The sequence below is a fragment of the Etheostoma cragini genome, chromosome 17 (genome assembly GCF_013103735.1).
Source record: "Etheostoma cragini isolate CJK2018 chromosome 17, CSU_Ecrag_1.0, whole genome shotgun sequence".
NCBI lineage: Eukaryota > Metazoa > Chordata > Actinopteri > Perciformes > Percidae > Etheostoma > Etheostoma cragini.
The window spans coordinates 17,587,109-17,605,040 of NC_048423.1; the positions used below are offsets into that span (position 1 = coordinate 17,587,109).

A 17,932-nucleotide genomic window follows, 5' to 3' on the forward strand; every position below is an offset into this window, starting at 1 on the left:
CCCCCCCCCCCCCCCCCCCCCCCCGACCAACCCCCCTACCCCCCCACCACTCATTTAGTGATATAGTGGGGAGAAATGGATGTAGATATGAGTGGGCTCAACGGAACTATTTAAGCAAAATTTTCATAATTTTATCATGTGGCGCTTATTTCGGTGGCTGGTAGTGACAATGTGACCCGCTGCAATTATGAGTGTGGCACACCAGCATGGGCCATGTGAACACTACACACAGAGGGACATACTTTTCCTAATGCGATTCCGTTGTTTAGGACATGGCAGGTGGATACGGAGGCTTTGATTTCAAAGGATTGTTTCAGTGCAGTAGAGATGCTGCGTGGTCGCTGCGTGCACCTCTGCAGCGTCTGGCCACTATTCATCAAGAGTAGTATGTCATACATATAGGCCAAGCTAGTCATGCATACAGACCAAGCTAGTCTAAACAGTTCAGAGTTTGAAGTTGCAATGGCTGGTGGGGGAAGTGGAGGACGATTTGGAGAACCAAAGAAAGACCTAGAAGTGAAGTAGACATTATGCTAAAAGATTTTGTATATTCCTGGATTAAAAGAAAAATCCAGTAATCCAAGTCATTTTACATAGAAAACAGTTTTCTTTCTGAATTTCAGTGTGGCAAAATGTCCAATTTCTCCTAAACTATTCACTAAAATGAGTAAAGAAATACACGATACGGCCTATAGTATCGAAGTCATGCTGCGTATCACACCACATCTTCTTTTTGTCATAGTTTAGACAGTTTTGTATGGTTGTTAAAGTTAAATACTTGAAAGGGAGTAAAAGAAGAGTCTTGGGTCACCAAAACTAAAATCTGGCACTGGACGCTTGCTAGATATAATCTAGCAGTGAGAGATCTCAGAATGAAGAGCACAGACTTTATTTTGGAAACATTGATTGGCATCTACTTTCAACAGTCACGCAGGGAAGAATCCGTATTCAAGTTCATGGTAACTTTATTGATACCCAAAGGTTGAATCGGTTAAAATAATAAAACATTAAGTTTCAAACCCTGGCTTTTCTATTGCTATTGCTCTCACAGCACACATTAAGTTTGTAAAACCAAAAGCTGAAGGTTCAGGGCTGTAGAAGGCTGATGGGAAGCTAAATGTCTGACGTAGTGGTTTAATGAGAAGAGGTGGAGGAAAAGGTGGTTACACCAGATATTACATAAAAACACTTCACAAAGAGCATATATATTTGTAATTATTGTGGCACTCTCCATCAGATCTTTTGGCTTGTTATGGCTTCTCCGGCTGCTTCTTGATATTGTACAGATGTTTTTATGTTTTTGGGATATTTTTGAAAGGGGATTGCAAATCCCACAACTCATGTTTGGTCAGAGGACCCATCTAAGTATTGAATTCTCTGTATCGCAGTCTTCTGGTGTTCCCATCCTCCTCCCTTTTTTTTTCTCTCTCCTCTCTCTCTCTCTCTCTGTCTCTCTCTCCCCCTCCCTCCCTCCCTCCCTCCTGGGATCTCGCTGTCCGTGCCATATTGCTGTTGTAATCCTGATGAAGACTTTTTGTTGCTCTGCTCATTAGCACAGATCACATCGTGTACTGTCACAAGCAAAACGTCCACACTGAGACCACAGTCCAGACTAACAGCTGACATGTTTATGATGTTTGTTTTCTCCTTTGTGCTCTGTGGCTCTTTTGACACCCTGCTGCGACAGATCTGCCTCTTTCTTTAACATGGTGTGTGTGTGTGTGTGTGTGTATTTAAATGGTCTCCCCAGAGAAATTAAATTGATTTGATAATGAATTTGCATTCTTAAATGGACAACGGTACTTGAAAAGAGAAAGTATTTACCGTTTTCTTCTTTCTTCCTGTCTAATTGCTGTTGTAAGGGCAGAGCAGTGGCTGGAAGTAGGGGACAAGAGACAATCCCTGAGATAATGGAAAGTTAATTTACCCAGATATCCACTCTTATCACAAGGCTGCTCCTAAGGCTAAATGTAGAGAGAGGTGGCGGTATGGTCGGAGGGATTCTGACAGTGAGAGCAAGCTGTGTTTGAGTGGAGGAGAGCAACGTTATGTGTCAAACTCCCCTCCCCCTTCCATCCCCTTATTTTACAGAAAGCAACTGGACAGGTCAGCCGCCATTGGCTGCACCTCCTCCACTTGGGCTGCCTTGCCTTTTTTAGCAGTCCCAAATGGAGCTGCAAATTCCATGTTGCTGGCAGTGTGACAGGGGGGAGATGGGAGCCAGCAAATGGGAGATTAGACGAGGGCCAGCCACCAGTAAACTGCACAATGGGCTCTCCAACCAACACTGAACGAGCCTGCCAGTTGTCACCTTCAATTTGGAAGGATTAATCCCTCATGAACAGGGAATCATTTGTGTCCTGCTCTTTTTAATTACTCTCTCCTTTCCTGTTACTTCAAAACGGGGTCTTTCGTATGATGTCTGTGAATGTGAAAGGGCAATGGAGGCTGTTATTCTTGCACCATATATAGAACCCTTCCAAATGCCCAGAATCTGGAAAACGTGGTGTTGAAAGGACTTTTAAAGAGAAGACAATAAAACCAAAGAACCCTAGAATTCTTGTGTGTAAATAAGCTAGCCGTTTTTTTTTCTCATGATTTGCTTTTATTGAATTTTATCTCCATGATCCTTTTTATATTAAGATGTGTCATTTGTTCATAGGAGGGGCAGGATGTATATGAGAGCTCTGTCGCTGGATAAAATAACGCCCCTCTCTTGATAAATGAATGACTTGGCATGTTATGGAGGGTTCCCTCCGTGGCTGTGCACTCTTGAGTCCAGAGGATTCATTGCTTATTCCAGACGACTCAGCCCTCCATTTGTTGCCATGTTTTTAAAGCGAGGATAGCAGTATAATTAGGTTGATTTGAACACCAGAATCTCTGATACAATTTAAAGGAATTTAAATCAGGTTTTGTGAAAAACCTCTTTACCATTTCCTTTCAGGCTGATGCAGAGCTTTACTATTGTTAATTCAGAATATCAAACAAGTATAAAGATATAGTGTATATTACAATGTAATATTCTAGGGCTGCAACTAAAGACAAAATTCATTATAATAATTTTTAATCAATTTAATGTTTGATAAAATGTCAAAGTGGCAAAGATCCATAACAGCCTCTCAGAAACCAAGGCAACGTCCTCAAGTTGCTTGTTTTGTCTGACAAAACCCCAAAATATAGTTTTATATAACGAGGCAGAGGAAAACTGCAAATCCTCCACAATTAAGAAGGTAAAGTTTTTTTTTTGGTGTTTATGCTCTAAACGACTGTAGATTAATAACCAGTTGACTAATTGTCGTGTGTGTCTCAGTTTCAGACTTCAAGTATATTACAATATTACAGCGACAGGGCTAATTTTTACTGATGCAGATGATATGATGTATTGGTGTGTAGGATTGTATTAAAAGGAGCAGGACATGGACTTAGGGAGGAAATGATTTCTTTTATGAAGGAATGGATTACACTACTGTGGCCTATGTTTACTATGCGCTGCCGTGACTCTGAACTAAAAGCCAGCGCTGTTTATAGACTGGCCAGGAGGTGGTCAAACAAAGCAGTAGGTCAGTGGAAGCTTGCTATGTAGGTCACAGAGATGTTGGCAGTTTGACGAGACCTTTTAGATTACCACATAGGTTCAAACCTGGATGATTAATCAGTTTTTTACCTTTTTTATTTTAAGCAAAACTCTTTCCTGGGTAGATCTGAGTAGACGTGTGACAGGAAAGCAAGAGCCGCCATTTAATTCTCCATGGAACAGTGTAGTATGGCAAATGGGGGTGCACAATTCAGAAAATGTCACGATTCAATATCAATTTTTAGCCTCAAGGTTAAATTCAAACACCATTTCTCAAGTAAAAAATTGAGTTCCCTGTATGTAAAATGTAGTTACTTTTCACATGTGATAGTATACATGCCATTACAAAACAAAAATAAATAAATGCATCAATCTTTTTTTTTTTCTTTTTTTTTATTGCACACCCCTAATGGAAAAGCTGGAACAAAGTGGCCTCGTCCGTTTGTAGTGAGCCATGTCGTTGTGTTCTGGTGCAGCATCTCCGTCCGTTACAGGAATTCAGTCGTTCTCTTACAGTCCTAATGCTGACAACTATTTAAAAGTTCTGTCTTTTCGAGGAGCCTCCTGCTGCCTCAGCTGGCCTGGAAAGGGTTAATTCCCCCTCCGACGTGCTAAGGTTACCACCAGCTGTCTGTACCTTCAGCTGTTTGTACTCTAGCCCCTATCCTGTCCGCTGTCCCCTAACCCCTCACACAGGTCTGACTCGGCTTCGCCTGCCGCCCACAGACATACATACTCTGCTGCTACTGTGGCTGAGTGCTACATGCTACCACACGCCTGTGATGATCCAAACACTGAATTTTCTCAATGTAATTTATGTTCAGTCTCTATTGTTTGGCTTGACTTTGGTTCTGCATTTACTGCCATCCTCTTCCTCTTTTACTTGTTGTCATGAGTTATATGTTACCCCCTACACCAGTGTACACTGAGTTATTCTCATTCATCTTGTTGAGTTTTGTAGACTTACAAGATTACTTCAACCAAAATTGGAAAGTCTCCTGGGAGAATGAAGACCTGCTGACGGCTGAGTCACAGTCTGCTTGTCAGCCATCGCTTTGTGATGAAGGACCGGCCCGATTCAGTAAAGGGATGTTGGTGAAACTTTATTCAGTTTTCCTTCTTGGTTGAAAGGGCAGAACAACTACGAGTCCGCTGTGAGGCCCTCCCTCTTTGGCTTTCCAGCTGCTGTTTAACCAAAGAGGTAAAGGACCTTGGACTGTCAGAGCCCCTCGGCGGGGCCTGAATCTGAACGAGACGACTAACTGCTCAGCTCCTTGTAGTTTTTGGTTTTCTATACTCTTGTTGATTCTGAGCAGCTTGTATAAGACGACAACAACTGCTTAGCCACCTGTGGGGCGTGAGGGCCAGAAGAGTCAACTTAATGGTGACACCCTTGATCAATCCCCTGATTTTATATATTTATTTTTTTGTCATCGAATTAAAAAACTAAAACTTTGGTTTAGTCTTTGTAAAGCCGCACTGGCAGACTATTTTTGATATCCAGACTTAAGACTGGGATGTGGCTGAAGACTGGGAGTCAATCCTTACAGTAGCTCCACTCAAGAGTTTAAATGGTGGTTTGTGGTTGGAAGGTCTTATCAGTTGAGTCCGTTCTGGATCGTGCACCTCTCACCCATGTAATCAGTCACATATAAAAATCAATAGTGCTTTGCTAAGAGAAGCTGGCTAAGCCTGCTTCTGCACTACCTTTCTGGTATTGATACTGTAAGTCCCTTTTATTCAACATATAAGCCTATCGGATGCTGCCTGTCTCGTTTACTTGCTTGCTCATTGTAAGCCTGTGTGTTGAGGGACACGTGGTGGTGTTTCTATATAATAAGCCTTTTTCATTCACCTCATTTGTTATACTGCTGCACTGTGTCGAGTGCTTTGCCTCTGTGGCACTAACGCTTTGTCACAATTCTGAGGCTGCATCTTCCCAAAGGTCTGTCCTTCAGAGGACTAGAGTCTAGGCTGAGCCTGCACAAATAATACAGTCTAGCCTCAGAGTTAAAAACTAATGGTTTTCAAGTTGTAGAAGTTGAATTGTAAATACGACTGAATGGGAAACTAGTTTTCCAAATTCAATGGTACAGAGGTTTCTAGTGCGAGTTGTAACATTTTGCTTAAGTACGTAAAGTGTCGAAGCTCAAGCCCAGATAACCCTGACCTTGTCATCGGGGTTATCTGGTGTAAGATGGTACACAGCAGAGCAGAAAGGAGAAAGATAGGGCATGCCATACAATAAAGGTCCTTGGCTACACTCGAGTCTGGGACTTAAGAGTTTTCAATGCATTATGGGATACAGAGGACTGGAAAGGATAGAGGTTGTGTTCTCCAAATTTAGACGGTTGCATTTTTTTTGGCTACATGTGGAGGAGAATTTAAAATGGGTCTTTCATCAAACCCTCGAACGTTGAAGCCACAGGAACATGCAAACTCATTCATGACTTTTTTTTTTAATGTGTAGGCTTATTCCCATTCTGCTATTACGGCTATCATTAGTTTTAAGTGATAAAGTCTTTGTATAAGTGCGTAGAAACCGACATGGTGGGTTTGGATGTGCTTTATAGTCCCGGCCTAACGCCTACCCTTCTCTTGTCATGCAGCCCACTCACAAACCCTTCGTGCTCTGCTGTTCAGTGTCGTTCACATTAGCTGTGATACTGCTGTAGTCTCACCTCCGTTGATCTGAAGTTTATGTGTGCATCTCACTTGCTTGATTCTACACAAAGTGTACAGAGAGGTCATGGTACATGGTCAGTTAGTTGTCATAGTAACTCAACAAAATATATATATATATATATATATATATATATTTTTTTTTTTTTCTTCAATAGACTTGGATTAAGCAGTGATCGTATCTTATTGCAAAATAAGCAGGTACAGAGGATAGGTGGACAATGCTGTAATATTCAAGTATAACTTGTATATCCCTTTCTCTCTTGGGCATTAGGTACAGTATTACTAGTGCAGTGCCTGTTCAGAACGTGCTGATTGCTTGGCCGCCAGTATTGCTGCTTTCTCGACAACCGCTCAACCAAACAACGTTTCAGTCTACACTTCACTTCATTGGGTCTTCAGCAATACACCTGCCATGACATAGCTGAATCCCCTGGTAATGTTTGGACAAGACTATTTCTGGGAATAAAAGATGTTCAATCCCTAATAAGTGTATATGTGTGTGTGTGTTCGCCTGCACCCACAAACATTCTCACCAGTGGTGTCATAGGACTTGTTTACTGGCGTAAAAGATCTAAATACTTCCTCCACCGCTGATTCTGACCATGCACACACCCTGGCCCTGCTTCATGTCATGTTTTGGTGAAACCGCCCCTTTGCTGGCACATTAGTAACCGCATGGATATATATTATTTGTGAGTACCCGTTCAGGCAAGTCGTACTGCAGCGTATGTTACATACCATGTTAACCATGTTTTGAGTGGCGCTCTACACTCCTGTTGCTGTTAGCAACACTGATTTATTATTTTTTTCCCAAATGACTAAGTTTCATATCTTAAGTTTGTATTTTTATACATTTTATTCATCAGAACTTTAATATGTTTTGATGTTCCTCTGTTCTGTTGTGACAATAAAACAATAATATTATTTTAGTGAGAACTCATAAATAACTACAAATACAAAACTAACTACAAAATTTTGTTACATGTTTCTGTATTTTTTTTATTTTTTTAAATACTTTGAATTTCTAAATGACTAAATATTTGTATCGGTATCAGCCTTAATTCTTTATCGTTTGGGCTCTAGCAGTGGGCCTCAAATGTTTGGGCACCCCAGGTGAAAAATAGTTTTAATGTGCATAAAGAAGCCAAGAAAAGATGGAAAAAATCTCCAAAAGGCATCAAATGACAGAAACTTCTTTCTGCAAAAGTCATCCAGTTTCTAGCATGCACTCCCCCTTTGGAAAGCTGAGACCTGACAGCGTCATGGATTGTTCTCAATCATCTTCTGGAAAGATCAGGTGATGTCAATCTTATGGTTTCAAATGCCCAGACTCATCTGACCTTGCCCCAACCATCAGCACCATGGGTTCTTCTAAGCAGTTGTCTAGAAAACTGAAAATAGTTGACGCTCACAAAGCAGGAGAAGGCTACAAGAAGATAGCAAAGCGTTTTCAGATGCCAATGTCTTCTGTTCGGAATGTAATTAAGAAATGTTAGTCATCAGGAACAGAAGAAAACCCTCTTCTATGTCCTCACCACAAAAATCAGCGTTTGAATTTTGCAGTTGAACATATAGACAAGCCTGATGCATTGTGGGAACAAGTTCTCTGGAACAATGAGGGTCAGAATGAGCAAAGGTGCGTTTGCAGAGAAAGGGCACAGAATTTAATGAAAAGAACCTCTGTCCAACTGTTAAGCATGGGGGGGGGGTCAATCATGCTTTGGGATTGTATTGCAGCCAGTGGCACAGGGAACATTTCACGAGTAGAAGGAAAAACGGATTCAATAAAATTTCAGCAAATTTTGGACGCTAACTTGATGCCATCTGTTAAAAAGCTGAAGTTAAAGAGAGGATGGCTTCTACAAATGGATAATGATCCTAAACACACCTCAATATCCACGGTGGATTACATCAAGAGGCGTAAACTGAAGGTTTGGCCATGGCCTTCACAATCTCCTGATCTCAACATAATTAAAAATCTATGGATAGACCTTAAAAGAGCAGTGAGGGACAGACAGCCCAGAAACCTCAAAGAACTGGAAGACTTTTGGAAGGAAGAACGGGAAAAGATACCTCAAACACGAATTGAAAGACTCTTGGCTGGCTCCAAGAAGCGTTTCCAAGCTGTGATACTTGCCAAAGGGGGAAGTATGAGGTATTAACTCTGCAAATGATGGAAATAAAATCTTTTTGAGACATTATACAAATGTCTTCTCCATCATTTCTTGGCTTCTTTATGCACATTAATACAAATTTTTACCTGGGTTGACCAAACTTTCGAGCCCCGCTGTAGAGGATTACTCCTCGACTCAGCGGCCGTGGGTTCAAATCCAACCTGCGGCCCTTTGCTGCACGTCATTCCCCTCTCTCATGTCTTCATCTGTCTTGTGAAAGTAAAGACACAAAAAAAAATTCTTACCTTTTAAATTTTTTAAAGCACTCTATTGGTGTTCTAGTGGTGTTGTTCCAGGACTGCTTTTCCTCTGGCCCTTTCACGGCGGTGTGTCTGGTGAGAATAGGGGTGCGTACAGAGGGATGTGTCCCCCGGTTACAGGAGATGCTTGGACAGATGCATACAAAATATGGTGACAATTTTTTTTGCCAGGTACATCAGTAATTAGATCCTTTGTTATTAGGTACTTGTTATTTCCTTGTTTTTGTGAACTGAGTTCTTTTTCCAGACCTTAGCTGAGCAGGACGTTTTTTTAAATTTAGTCCATCAGTTTGCCGCGTGTGTGAGTGGCCGCTCCAAACAAAAACAAAGTTAAAACCGCAGGAGTCAGACGGGTGACCTTATCGAGTCAATCCAGCAGAGCTGTGAAGCCCCCCCCCCCCCCCCCCCCCCCCGCTGGTATTCAAAATGTATTTGTATTGAACGTGTTGCATGATCAAAATGCACCAAGTGACTGGTTCTCTAGGTATTACTTACACACACACACACACACACACACACTTCTTCCTTTATAATTAGATTAGAAGTTCGATAGAGTAGGATTTGGTATGTTTCCCAACAAGTTTTGAGTCACCGTCCTACATTCAGTGATAACCACCGACAACACATTTTCCTCCAACTGAAATGCAACTTTGTTTTTGTCTTTTTAGACTTAAGAAGGAAATTGTTGAGAAAAACGCTCCCTGCTAATATTTTTACATATGGATGCAATTAGAGGGGTCCCAGCCTCTACCAGTTTCTCTCCCTTGTTTATGTCATTTGGCCTTTGTCCGTTAAGTAGAGTATTAAAGCCTCATGCCCTAAATGGGAAAAGCTCCATTAATGGTGTTTTAGGTGTTCTCATGTGAAACTCTTGTGATGTTGCTTTTGTGTTCACAGGGATAAATGGAATTAGCGGAGTAGAGCGTACTAGTCTATCAGTTGGACTAGTCTAGCAACTGATTTCATCAGGGTTATCTCTGACTTTGCTTCCCGTTTGTAACGGACGGTGTTATAAACTGTAGATGTGGAGATTATTGTTTTGACTGTTTACATTGCTGGCTTTTTTTGTTTATTTGCATTCGCTGCCACTTTGTACTGCTTCACAACAATGTCCCTTGTGATCAATAGGGTTTTCTCTTCTTATTGAAAGATGTTGGCATTCGTCGGTCACAGCAAGCATAACAAAAGACACCATAGAGTTGCATCATGGGAATTGGAGGACACAATGGTTTGGAGCTTGATACTCTAAAACGGGATATCTCGGTAGCTGATTTTCACAATTTCTTTTTTTTTTACTTTCTTACGAGTACCTACGTTTATGGTAGGGACATATTAAATCAATGACCCAACATACCCCTCCTTCCTTGAAGAATCCAGTGATCGTCCTCTGTCTTCCTAATCACCGTGTCTGCTGTCTCCCACAGGATACACTGAAACCCACGTTCACGGTAGCTAGCCTACCAGGCAGCACCAGCAGCGCCCAGTGCACCGTACCCACCACCTCCACCACCATGCAGGTGAGCAGCGGACCTTCGTTTCCCATCACCAACTACCTGGCGCCCGTCTCGGCCAGCGGCAACATCAGCGCCAACGGCACCGTCCTCAAGACCGCCGGCGCCTCAGGAGTCATGCAGCTGCCCGGGGGCTTCACTTTCATGCCTGGTATGTAAGGGAGTCTTTACCTAGGGCGGGGCAGCGTTCAAAATCTTGTGATCCGGGGCCAATTTTGATACTTCAGTTTCAATGCCGGTTCCTTGTAAACCATTTCAACATCAACACAAATACTTTAAACACAAAACTTTTAATTCCCACCTTTAAATAAAGAAATCATTTCTCGATACTCTGAGTATTCCGCTCGGTGCCCGGACCTATCTCCACATGAGAGCTCTGTTACAATTCTGAATTGTTTTCTTTTCGGTTTGTTTGTCTTAACCTCATCCTTTTGAATTGAATTGACAATTGCGCAGGCCTTCATGTTTTGTTAATGCCACTGTGTTGTCTAGCTGATTAGAATTTGAATGGCAGTGTGCCGTGATTGCAGCCGTCTCGAGAGTGGTCGGGCCTCTCTCTCTCTCTCTCTCTACTCTCTACTCTCTACTCTCTCTCTACTCTCTACTCTCTCTCTCTGAGCTGTTTGCATCACACAACAGCCCTTCATATCCGTCATCAACACTCAGCGGCCTCAGGTTTTACAAAGCCTTCAGTTTCCAGGAAAGCCACGTCTATTGGCGACTGGCCTTGCCTTTCATTGTCACTTGGGGACAGGAATAATTAGGTGAGCGGGACACAATAGACTGGGCAATAAGGAAGGATGAACACGGCACATAATTAGTCATGAATATTCAATCACGGATCAGTGGTTTGTGCTGAAATCATTATTTAGCCGTACTTTGCGGAGCCGGAGCTTTGTGACCCAAGGGATCTGTACTGCACCAACTCGATGGGGACTATGGGGCAGCAGGCTCTGATTTAGGGATCCCTAAAGTGTTTTTAAATTGTCTCTCTTCCAGTAATTATTAATTACACTTCCTTTTCATGGTGGATGTGCTGGGAAATACCAGGGCATCAAAAGTGGATCCCGGGGATTCCCAGAGGTCACGATTCCCCCAAAGACTCTGAGAACTGTTGTTGCGATTTTGAATTTCACTATATTATAATACTACTGCTGCTGCTGCTGTTGTTGTCGTGAAGACGATACGAGTCTGTGTTGCAACAGTGAATCCAAACAGGCGCAATGCCCAGCGTTGTATTTTTACCAACTAGTTGTTGCAGTGTGTTGTTGTTGTCTGCGCTCCACCACGGCTAAACAGACACATGATGCCCCCCCCCCCCCTCCTTCTCTTTCTCAATCTTTCTCCTCCTTCTACAACCTTCACTGTCACCCTTGCTCTTCTCCACCCTCCCCCTCACCCTCCAGCTCCGTCCCTCTCTCCTCTGCACCACCTGTCTGGCACATAGCGGCAGTGCCAGGTGGAACAACACCCCCTCCCACACTAAAACCTCCTCGGCTGACAGCTTGAACGGGCCTGCCCGCCCTGCTGCAGCAACTGTTTATGGAGCCTGGGACCAAATGTGAGGGTGGAACTCCGGAGTCTATGTTCTGAAATGAGAAATATCTGCCATTTGTTAAAGGAAAACAACTTAGAAAATACAACATTGAAACAAATCATGCAACATTTGAAAAGACTGAAATGTCAATGTGACAGCAAACCCACTCATACCACTTACGATACAGTCATACAGTAAATGTCACTTAACTTGGCAGCCATGTATGTGTTATTGAACATTTGCCTTACTTTTACTGACATTTACCTTTTTAATTTATGTTAATGTTATGTTTAATGTAACCCCGACTTAAAGGTACCCTGTGTGTGGGAGTTTGTGACCACTGGTAGCTATGGAGCGATGGTTTGGAAGTGGGTCCCAGTTGTGTTTGTAACTTAAACTAAAATCACTCATATTGCTGCTTGCTTTGTTGAGCAGGAGTCATGTTATCAATCCAGTTATCTGAAAAAAATTCTATGAAACATTTCATTACAACTTTAGTTGGTAACCTTTTGATATTAATAAACGTCTGTTACAGTCAAGCCATTCCCAAATGAGTTGCTACAACGCTAATTAAGACTTTCACTCTCTCTGTATTGCTCAGTATGGCTATGTCCAGACACATGTGGCTGGAAGGCTTTTATCATGTGGACACGCCGGCGGTTTTGTTGTCATTACTTAGACTCCCTCATGGGGGGGACAGAAACTACGCACTAAAGCTTTAAAGAAAGACATTGGGAGCCTAGTGACCCCAATTGAAGTGGGGTATATATGAACAATGATGTACTTTTCCAAGCTCTCCTTTCCTTTTTCCTTTCTGATCCCCCTCTGTGTGTTTGTGCCCCTCCAGCAGGCACTCCTCTCCCCCCCGGCACCCCCACCATTCCTCTGAGCCAGCTGCAGCAGCACTCCCTGGCCCTGCAGGGGCAGCATGGTCAGACCCTGGCTGCCGCCTCGCAGTCACAGCAGGGACAGCAGGCTGTCTTCCGCTTCCCTGCTGCTGTCTCCCTCACAGGTGACCTGCTCTGCCACAACTCTGCTTGCTAATACTAATCTGAATCATATCATCATAAAGCTAGTACTAATGCTAATGCTTCCTCTGCTGCAATGGCTAATAATCAGGCAACTAATGATGGGGATTTCTATTGCTACTTCCACGGCAACTTCTTCTGTCTGAGCTAATTCTACTGCCAGTGCTACCCCCCCTGCTACGGTCCCCATGCTCGTACTGCAACTACCGCTACTCCCTGTGTGGGACGTTGGGTGTCTTACTGTAGTGGCTGTATGTGTCTCCAGGAGCAGGGGTTCCCCAGCAGCTCCAGGCTATCACGGTACACCACAGCACCCAGTCCACCTCCAACAGCGACAGCAGCCTTGACATCTGCCACACGTCCACAAACTCCACCGGTAGGTCAAATCCCCTCTCTGAAGAAAGACGCCGTTGGCCTGTGTGGATCAGGTTTTCATAGTGAACCAGCTCCAATTGGCCAAAAAGGTTTACCAGAAAACGTCAAGTGCAGTATCCATAATGCATCTAGTGTTTTGATGACATTATGGAATTTATTTTCACTTTTCACATCAGAATTTGAATTTTAGTTTGGCCCAAAAAATGCTAATATACAGCATATCAACGAGTGGGAATGGGCTCCTCTGGTGTGTTGCTCTCCCACGGTGTGGCTGACAGCATTAGCAGATTATTGTGATACTACACACTGCAGAAGAAGGGGGGGGGGGGGGGGGGGGGGGGGGGGGGGGGGTTAGCGGTTAGCGGCTGGATTTAGATAGATGTTAAGCCCCATCTGCTGGCCAACGTTTGTACACACCTCTTGCCCTCAGTGTGACATTTGCTTTCTCTCCCTCCTCCTCCCCTGCTCGCTGTCCAGCGACGGTGAGTCTCCCAGCAACCATCGTCACCTCGTCAGTGCCAACGTCTGTTGCGGGTCACATGATGTACCCCAGCCCGCACACAGTGATGTACGCCTCCACGCCGGGGATGACTGACGGGGGGCTGGCTGTGCTCAACGCCTTCTCCCAGGGCACGTCGACCATGCAGGTGTCCCACGCACAGGGCCAGGACTCCGGTGAGACAACACACACTTTTGGACTGGCTGACAGATTTGGATTCATTTGTAATTTGTGCATCATTCCACATAAACGTAATGCTAGAGTTTACCGATGAAAAACCATGTTGTTGTATCTCCCCCCAGGTGCCGTCCCTCAGGTGTTCCTCACAGCGCCTCAAGGCACGGTGCAGATCCCCGTCTCTGCGGTGCAGCTACACCCAGTACGGCAAGATCTGCATTTTACAAGTGAAACTCTCATATTCCCTATGCAACCAGCATGCCACGTTACCACACTAATGCATCCTAACAGAGCACCGGCACACAGCAGCCGCAGGGTTACCGCAGGGGGCAGCTTGTTTTACCCGGAGCAGCACAGTACACATGCAGTAGACCTAACGAAACACCACCGTAGCACTGCATGGGATCTAAACTTTAATGTCCAGTGTTAATGGAGAAAAATGTAGTCAGTTTATTTCTGTAAATGGGTTTAGAATGTTTAGGTATTTAATGGAAAAATCCTTTTAAGGTTATATTTGGTGCACTCTTGTGAAAAATTCATCTATTCTAAAGTTGAAATTGCAATTGACAGAATCAGATTTCGGACATCTACAGAAAACATCCGCTCTGTTGCAGCATTTACTCCATGACAAACAGCATGTAGTGTAGCAAGGTTTCCATCTGCACTGGGCGGTGTGTGCAGTTGTGTGATGTGATGACTTGCGATTGGCTGTCTGTTGTACCGTCTCCTGACGTAGCCGTGTCTTGTTCCAGATGGTGATTGGCCAGCAGTCGAGCGGCAGCAGCAGTAACCTGACGGAGCTCCAGGTGGTCAACCTAGACGCAGCACAGAACTCAAAGAGTGACTGACAGACGGCTGGAGCTGTTTGACATGCAGACCCAGGGAGACAGACGGACTCACATACATCTCTATTTATTGATGCCTTCCTACAGCGATTCACATTACACTTCTGAATGTGACTTTAAATGACATATATACACACACGATCAAGGGCATATGTGTGGATGACCCTTAACAGTATACAATATGTTTTGGTATATAAATATATATATATATATTCGCAAATGCATAGGAAAAATATCACGACATCCTTCATCGGAACCTATTTTCTATGCCGTTAGATGGTGTTATTTTATTTTATGTTTTTTGTGCGTGCGTGTTTTTGTTTGAAAATGTGTAATTAAATGTACACACACACTGCGAGGTGCCACAGCTTCACACCAGCCAAAGAGACATTTGTTTGTCTGAATGTTCCAGTGTGAGCAACTTGTGCACAAACGCGTGTGTGTGTGCACGCGCATATCTGGGGTTTGTAAATGGGCGGGAGACGCTTATTGACTTAAAAGAGACATTTGAAAATGTACAGTTTTTTTTTTTTTTTAACAACTTGTATTTTTAGCCTGGTTTAGTTTGTGCAACGGCATGTAGTTGTTTTTTACGTAGTGGTTTTGTATGTACATAAAAATGATTTGCATAAAGAAATGATTTACATACGTATATGTAAATGAATTTAATATACCACCATATGTTGATATACTGTCATGCTGTTGGGAGTTTTCACTACAAGATGGAGAAGGAACGCTGGATGTTTTTCTACATATTTTGATTGGGACAGTTGTAGGATCAAGTATCTGGGTCGCATCGTGTAAAACACAAGATCTGATTTACTGTTAACATCTTTACTTTAGCTGGGAAGGTTTCAGTGCTGCCGACATCGTTCAGCATCAGTGTTGCATGTGAGGATCTGGTACTTTCTTAGTTTGGAACCTGATGACTAATCGGGTGGACGTTTCACTTAGCTCAACTTTTATTATTTACATCTGTGTTAACACACATTTAAATACTATTCTGTCATTTTTAACTCTTACACAAATATAAGATCCTTGAAGTGAGTAGAATAGTTTGTTCACTTATTTATAAATGCCAACAAACAGGTTGTCAGATAAAAACATGAACATCTAAAAGATGATCCATTGTCTCCACTTGAGTGCAGACCTTTAATTATGTGACCCTATATCTAAGGAAGCATTTGCTTTGTCAGTCAGAGCAGTCTCAACGCTGTAGTATTACAATAGTGATGAGGAGAAATATTTTTGTACAAACAAGGATCTCTTATGAAGGAAGTGACTTCAGGTGCTTAAAAAAAATGTTAATATACTTCTTGGAAGTACTTTTGACCCTAGCTGACTGCAATCTCAGCGCGTACCTCAGCAATCATTAAGAATGAGTTATTAGACTGAGAGCCTTCTTTCTGCGCCATAGTGCCTCTTTTTCATGGCTGGTTTCTAAATCACTGCTAGGCAAGAGAAATGTAGGATTTACTTCTTTCCAGACCACCTCACATGACTTTGGACTTTCATACAATCCTCTGCTGTGCCCAGAGATTTTTTGACTCATTTCTACAGAATTAGCAGGATGACTGAGCATGCTGGCTTGAAGCCAAAGAGAATTAGACAGACCCATGATGACTGCTGTTCAGTTATTCACTGGCAGGAGAGGTCATTTTCACGCTTGGCGTTCTCTCCTCTTGTACATTGTCATGTCATCCTGCAGGCTTGTTTGTGAAGGAAATTTACAGGTTAAAGACATTCAATCCCCTGATATTATCTGGTGGTTTTTCAGAAATAGTATTTTAAAAGGCAATTGTTGAAGAGAATTTGTGGTTTTCACCTTGTCATTAAGAAAAATGGTTGTGTGTATTTTTGTTTTGTTGTACAGACATTTTGTAATAAAAACATGGTGAAACTAGGAACCGTTGAAAGAATGACCACAAGGACTTTATTTTTATTGGGACGGAGCATGTTAAACCATATTGTCCTGAATGAAACCTTTTATATAACTGCATTGTTGAAATGAAGACCGCTAAATAGGAATAAATGAGCCAATGCCTCAGAGACCGCATCACTTAGAAAAAATAACTCAGCAAGGCATTGGGAGGCGGCAGGAAGAGCGAGCATGCACCTCTTAATGTTTCAGTGATGCACAACCACAGAACTCAGACTGGCCTAACTAAGATGAAAGAAGAAGGAGACTTGTCCCATTCACAAGAGACGAAAGCAGCAATTAAAGAAATGCAACATGATACAGTGATCGGTCTCAGCTGACAATGAAATCAATCACTTGGCATCAGATTATGACTATACAGAGTCCATTACATCATTTACAAACCAAACAAAGGCGATGCAACAAGAGATTAGCATAATTATATCACAACAAACGGTAGTTAAGGAGAAACCCCTCACATATCCACAGTGAAGTAAGGCATCATGTCTCCCCGTCAGTGTCTTCAAACAAAGTGCTGACAGCTAAAACCATCGTGATGGCCAGAGAGCCTCTTTCAACAATTAAAAATAATGTATAAGCATGCACTTACACCAGGTAGTATATGTCTATTGCTATTGTACACATACAATATACAAATATACATTACAAGTTGGAAAGATAGTTGATTAAGAAATGTGCATGATTTGACAAGTATAAGTTTAAAAAGTTTCCCATTAAAATAGAAATGTTGCTCCTGATACATCTTCGATTTTTTTGTTTTGGTTTATGAAACATTTTGAAAAAGAACAAAAAGCTTTTTGTTGTGTATATTTACATTATGAACAAGGATGAGGAAAGACGATGTGCAAATGTGATTCCATGCAAGCAGTTGCATAATGTGGCTTAGGTGCTTGAGTGATGGGATAAAGGTGGGACCGGAATAAAGAGAACAACAGACCAGCGACTCATGGCTTCAATGAATGACACTGCAATAAATCACAACACTCACACTTCAACTCGTCGTAAATCACGCGCACCTATCACCGAAACATTCACCCTGGAAACATAACAACAACCAAAGTTACATTAAGTAGCATCTTGAGTTCGATCACGTCAAAGTCTTAGGTAATCAATCACCAATCTGTGAGGTGAGTTCTGAGTTAGCAACCGAGCAATATACAACTAAACAACCCGGTCCAACAATACACGGCACCTCGCCATTCAAGATAAGGATGGAAAGGTAATACTGCCAGTAAACGCAACACAACACCTCCTGAGATACCACGAGAGCTTAGATATTGTTAGGCAAAGCTTTCCAAATAGGAGGTCTGGACTCTTGCAAAGGG

The 17,932-nt window shown here is 42.6% G+C and overlaps 1 protein-coding gene across 5 annotated transcripts in view; it reads left to right on the forward strand.

Annotated features, from left to right (window-relative positions):
- Window positions 1-17,859, forward strand: part of srfb (serum response factor b) — a 24,277-nt gene extending 6,418 nt beyond the window's left edge. For 2 of the 5 annotated variants that reach the window (XM_034898094.1, XM_034898092.1), the window contains exons 3-8: window positions 10,121-10,358; window positions 12,592-12,756; window positions 13,038-13,148; window positions 13,625-13,822; window positions 13,949-14,025; window positions 14,576-17,859. In XM_034898094.1, the coding sequence (XP_034753985.1) occupies window positions 10,121-10,358; window positions 12,592-12,756; window positions 13,038-13,148; window positions 13,625-13,822; window positions 13,949-14,025; window positions 14,576-14,671 (885 nt within the window). In that variant the 3' untranslated portion in view covers window positions 14,672-17,859. Of the gene's footprint in view, window positions 1-10,120; window positions 10,359-12,591; window positions 12,757-13,037; window positions 13,149-13,624; window positions 13,823-13,948; window positions 14,051-14,575 lie in introns of all 5 variants that reach the window. The other 3 variants (XM_034898093.1, XM_034898095.1, XM_034898096.1) reach the window with 3 other exon arrangements.
- Window positions 17,860-17,932: the final 73 nt, after the last annotated feature.